The 6,000-nt window shown below is 37.5% G+C and overlaps 1 protein-coding gene across 1 annotated transcript; it reads right to left on the bottom strand.

Moving 5' to 3' along the window:
* Positions 1-440: 440 nt before the first annotated feature.
* LOC133308477 (uncharacterized) lies at positions 441-1,070 on the bottom strand. The gene has a single exon (XM_061509107.1). The coding sequence runs from the start codon at positions 1,003-1,005 to the stop codon at positions 646-648; it is 360 nt and encodes a 119-aa protein (XP_061365091.1). The 5' UTR covers positions 1,006-1,070; the 3' UTR covers positions 441-645.
* Between the last annotated feature and the right edge of the window lie 4,930 nt (positions 1,071-6,000).

Genomic DNA, 6,000 nt, shown 5'->3' with positions numbered 1-6,000 from the left:
ACTATTATAACCCTGAAATAAATTAAAATTACGAAAATACCATTATTTTTGTCCCAAAACGACGTCGTTTTGATGAACATTAGATAAAGTTATCTAAAGTAACATCAGAAAAAACAAACCCATATACAAAAGATGTTATCTGAATGAAACAAATTTTAGAATTTTCGAAAAATCGAAAATCGATCCAATCCAAACAAAAAAAAATTGGATTGGATTGGATCGGATCAGATTTGAAAAAAAATCCAAACCGAATAGATGATTAGATAGTCAAACAGAAGACATTGAATCAGATGATTTGTTTCTAAAATCGATCGAATCCAAATTACGAACACCTTGAGAAAAACTATCTCAAGCAAAAATGAAATTAGTAACCCCCAAATATTTAAACCCTATTAACTACCATCTCAAATGAAGATATGTGAAACTTCTCTATAACCAAAAGACAGATTCATACAACTAGCACAAAAGGAGCCAGGCTTAATACACATAGATTCCATCCAGCGTGTCCCAAATCATTCATAGGCTAATTAATTGTTCTTAGTAAATATGACAATAATTCAGGACAAATTTCGAAGAAAATAATGAAACCGACGAATTGGAAACATGCAAAGGCCAACGACACACGCAACAAAAGACAAGATCCTCCTATTTCTCGTACCCTTTGGAAGCATCGGAGGCGAGTCTGGACGCAATCGCCGAGTGGTACATGATGTCGTGGAACGTCGACGTTTCCATGGTCTTCTTCCTCAGTTGTCTTGCCTTCTCCTCCGTGAAGCATCCCGGTGCGAACTTCGATCTGGGTCGGACCGGTTCCCGCTCCGGATCCGACCCTTCACTCACCTTTAAGCTGGAGCTGCTCAAGTAGTCCGGATCCGTGGACCATCCGAACAACGGAGCCCACCAAATGGAAGAACCGGCCTTTTGATTCTCTGGGTCGGGTTTTCCTGGAGCAGCAGCGGAGACCCGGCCCATGGCGGGTCGGAGAAACATGAGTGTGTTTGCCATTAGATTAGAGAGTGTGATAGATAGGCTTTGCTTCAATGAAAATACAGATGCTCATATTCAGTCGGGGAAATTATTGGGTATGGTGAGATTGCATGACAGCTTGTACTGCTCTAATGCTTTGAAGCAGTCGCGGACTCAGGAATTTTTTTTGTGGGGCTAAAAATTAAAAATTTATTTTTCTCTTCAAACATAATATACGAGAGGTCAAGATACGCAAAATTAAATATTTGTTCCTCTCTTCAACCACAATATGTGAGAGGCCAAAACACCAATCCAGATAACATAATTCATAAATACCTCTTTTAACTTGTTACAGAGATAGAAGAGAGAGAAGTGGAAGATGTCACAGTAAAATCTACTATCAATTTGAAAAAACTACACATTTTCAACCCCTAAAATGAACATTTTTATGCAAAGAAAACAAAGAAAAAGAGAAGAGAACAAATGTTTAAATTTCACAAAAAATATGTATTAATTACTAAAATCTAAATAGATAATTCAAACAGACCCCTCTTATTTCTTAACCTCTTTTTTCTATTTACTCAATGTTAGCCCAAAAAGAAAAAAATGAAAGTGTTTTTGCATTATACTTATGTTAAAAAAAAATTTCTATGTACCTAAAAAAAAAGTTCTTCAAATTTTGAGGGGGGCGGCTGCCTACCCTAGCACCCCCCTCGGTCCGCCCCTGCTTAGGAGTATTGTACATCTATGAAACACCGACACTTCAAAAATCTCGATGTGTAGTGTCTGATATTTCCTGACATTTTCAGACACTCCTACATTCGACGACACTCCAACGCATTGTAGAAACTCAAAAAAAGATTCAAAGGTTGTATTGCATTGTGTTTTTAGTTCTAACTATTAGATTCATTGAATTACTATTACTATTTTATTGAATTTAATATAAATATTTGTGATATTTTATGTTTCTTTGCAAAATTAACGAGTATTATAAGTTTAGTCTAATTTTTTTGTTAAATCATTGAATATTAAATATAATATATGCAACATAAATTAAAAATATTATTTAATATTAAAACGTGTTATAACATATTAACATCTAATATTTTTAAAAATTAATATGTCAAAATATCGTGTCGTGTCATATTTCATATCTCGTATCAGTATCTTTGCTATATAGTTGTACCTGGTTTGAAAGGGTATTTTGGGTATGAATGTACAATGCAATAATAAAATGACTATGGGGACTGGAGCGTGACGGGGGATAATAATTGTGGATAAAGGCTATACAAGTGGAAGTTATCCAAGAGGGTGCTGACTGTTCTATTCAACAGTCTCTTTGTTTTGTTTCACTTTTTCTTTGTAAGATATTTATTAGTGCGCTTTTTAGGTGCACTTTTCTTAGAATGTTGATGTGAACTTATCACCAAGCTTATGAATTATGACACCCCAGCCATTTATATTAGGGGATATCACTATCGTTTAGGGTGGCAATTCAGTTACACATAATACGAGATGAATTCGATACGAATATTCAACACACTGAATTTCAAATCATGTTAAAAAATTTTACACGCGTGCCAACAGTTTAGTTTATGGGATTCTATTTTATCATATTGGAGATAATAATTATCTTCTATTATAGGCACGTAATGTGATGAGATCCACTATCTTGTAAAAATAAATAAAAATAGTGACCTAATTTTTAATGTGAGAACAACATAAGATAATTATCTCATGTAAAATGAAATAATAATTTCTCTTAATTTATTTTACGAATTAACATGATCCGAATAATCTTTTAGCATTAAATGTGTTTTTTATTATATAAGTTAACATGATATGATAAGATATAAATAATTTATTTATGAGATAATATAACACATATAACATATAAGAAAATTAAAATAAATTAATTTTGTATTAACGAAATGACACGCAACATATTATGAATTTAAAAACGGGTTAATCTGAATATGAAATTTTCATGAGGCAGGATCATTTGACACTGGTGTTAAATTTAAAGTTTGACACTTCATCTGAGAGCCGTTAGATCAAAAAAGATCAATGACTCTGATTTGTAAGCATGTGACACCATTGATCTTTTTTGATCTAACGGCTCTCAGATGAGGTGTCAAACTTTAAATTTGACACCGGTGTCAAAGGATCCTATCTCAATTTTCATATAATGCCAGTGGACCATGTTAAACATGTCACCCGGGATGTCCTTCCCACACACATCTATTATTTTCAACTTAATGGTTGATTATGTTGCTCTCACTTTTTTGTGAGATTCTTTGATTTCACTTCGGATGTTAGGCTTGTTTTTTTATTTTTAATAAATATAATTTTAGTAATAATTATTAGAAAATTAGGCTTAGATTTTTGAGAAAAAAAAATTGAAGAGAAAATTTATTATTGTTATAATTTACTTCACAAAAACATAGTTTGTTTATTATTATTTTTACACAATTACACAATGGCTGAATTTTCAGTTAGAAACAAAAGTAAAGGATATTCAAACCACAGATCAATTAAGCTCAGTTTATAAATTCTACTGATATATTACTCTTAACATGATTAAAATAAACGCACTCGTGCTTTCAAATTTATATAACAAGTTTTTAAAATTGTAATGTTTAAAAACTATAATTTGATAAGTTCAACCCAAAGATATTCCTTTCCACAAGAGATGGAAAGTTATCTTCCTTGCATTTATTTTTGTTACAGTAGATTCATTGCTCCTTTCTGTGCTATAGTGTATGATATCGAGGAAGGTTTATCTTGCTGTACATAGTATAGAAGTCCCACATTGAGAGTGTCTCTTTGTATTCTTCAATTGGTTTGCTATATAATAACACCAATGTTGTGTAGTTTAATATAACAAGGATTACAATGAATACCTCTTGTCTCTTGGTAATTAACATGGTATCTAGAGCCTAATAAGAGGAATCCTAATCCGCGTTTTTTTTTTCTGGTGGACCACTGTCTGCTGAGTAAATTTTTTTTTTTTTTTCCGGAAACATATATCGTCTACGGACCTGTCTGATCACTGCCGCCATTAGACACCACTGTCCACCGCCGTTGACCGCCGTCTCCGGCGAGTTTTCCGGCGAGTTTTCCGGTGAAACCCATATCGATCTGATCGCCACGAGAAGGCGCTCTTTTCTGTCCAGGACCCATCCTCAGATCCTCCTACACGAGCTCTCACGCGCGTCAAACAGCGGCTGCAACCCGTTTTGTTGCAGCGGCGCGTCCCACTCCGGTTGGCCGTCGGACCACCACGGTTCCCTTCGTCTTCTCCTTGCGCACTTGGATCTGTCCTCACTTTATTGTTTCGACTTCCTACAGTGTCTTTTCCCTTGTTGGTCGCTATTCACAGACGTTTCTTTGCTTTTCGTTGCTGTTCATTTTTGTTTCAGGTAACCCATGGCTGATTTGTCACCCCACGATGCATCCAAGGGTTCTCAAAAGGCTGACCCGCCTGTTTTTTCTAATTATGTTAATGTTCCGCTGCACGTCGACAAGTTGGATGACTCCAATTATGATTCTTGGGCTTCTGATCTCCGACTTTGGCTTGATGGACAGGACTACACTGACCATCTCATTACTAAGGCTGAGTCCATCTCGGTAGATGTACGCCCTCATTGGAAAAAGGTTGATGCTCAGTTATGTAGCATCATCAAGTCTACCATCCACTCGTCCTTGAAGCAGATTTTTCGTGCTCACGTCACTTGTGAGTCTGTTTGGCGTCAGGCCAAGTCACTTTATACCAATGACACTCAGCGACTCTATGGGGTTTGTCAAAATTTGATCACTACTATTGCTGCTCAACAACTTGATGTCTCTATGTCTGCTTACTTGGGAAAAGTTCAGGGCCTCCTTCATGATTTCAATGAACTGTTGCCGCCTGCTGCAGATCCTGCTAAAGAACTTGAGCAACGCAGCACGTTCTTCATGCTCATGGCTCTTTATGGTTTGCCCCCGGCATATTCTGTCAACCGGGATCAGATCTTGGGCTCTACTACTGTTCCATCGCTGGAATCTGTTTGGTTACGTTGCTTCGCATTCCACCTAAGACTTCTATGGAGCCTGCAGTATCTGCTCCCTCTTCAATTGACCCATCTGCCCTTGTCTCCAAGGGTTTTGCACGTGGGCACAAACCCTCTACGAGACGCTTTCTCTGCACTCATTGCAAAAAGCCGGGCCATACTATTGATCGTTGCTGGGATCTTCACGGTCGCCCTCCTCGCTCCGCTCATTTTGCTCAGACTACTGTTCCTGCCTCGGACTCTACCTTGATTGCTGGATCACAGCCACTTCCTGGTACCACTGCCTCTAGTGCACACACGGGTAATTCCTTTGTTGGTGTTTCTCACTCGCCCTCTCTTGATCCATGGATTCTCGATTCTGGTGCATCTGACCATATTTCTGATAATAAGTCTTTATTTACCTCTCTATGTACGTCTGGTCCCCTGCCCAGTATCACTATGGCTAATGGGTCATTGGTTCAGTCCCAAGGGATTGACACTGTTCTCCTTTTTCCTTCTATTCTCATTGAGAATGTGCTTTATGTTCCTGATTCTCCTTTCAACCTTATTTCCATTAGTCGCTTAACTCAATCCCTTGACTGTATTATTTCTTTCACTAAAGAGTCTGTCATTTTGCAGGATCGGAGCTCGAGGAGGACACTTGGCGTCGGATCTGAGTCCAATGGCCTTTATCAGCTTTCAACTTCTGTTCCAGTGTGCTCTATTGTGGATTCTCCGCTTACTATCCACGCTCAGTTGGGTCATCCAAATCTTGCTAAGCTCCAGAAGATGGTCCCACGTTTCTCAAATTTATCTAGTTTGTCTTGTGAGTCGTGTCAATTAGGGAAGCACACTCGTAGTTCGTTTCCCGATCGTGTCAGTCGTCGGTCTTCGTCTCCTTTTGCTTTAGTTCATTCAGATATTTGGGGTCCTAGTCGTACCGTTTCCACTATGGGGTACAGATATTTTGTAACTTTCATTGATGATTATTCTCGATGTACTT

The sequence above is a fragment of the Gastrolobium bilobum genome, unplaced genomic scaffold, assembly GCF_033153095.1.
Source record: "Gastrolobium bilobum isolate Gb01-03AN ecotype WA unplaced genomic scaffold, APGP_CSIRO_Gbil_v1 utg3150, whole genome shotgun sequence".
NCBI classification, from domain to species: domain Eukaryota; kingdom Viridiplantae; phylum Streptophyta; class Magnoliopsida; order Fabales; family Fabaceae; genus Gastrolobium; species Gastrolobium bilobum.
The sequence above is the reverse complement of the archived record's forward strand: the minus strand, read 5'-3'. Positions and strand labels throughout refer to the sequence as shown.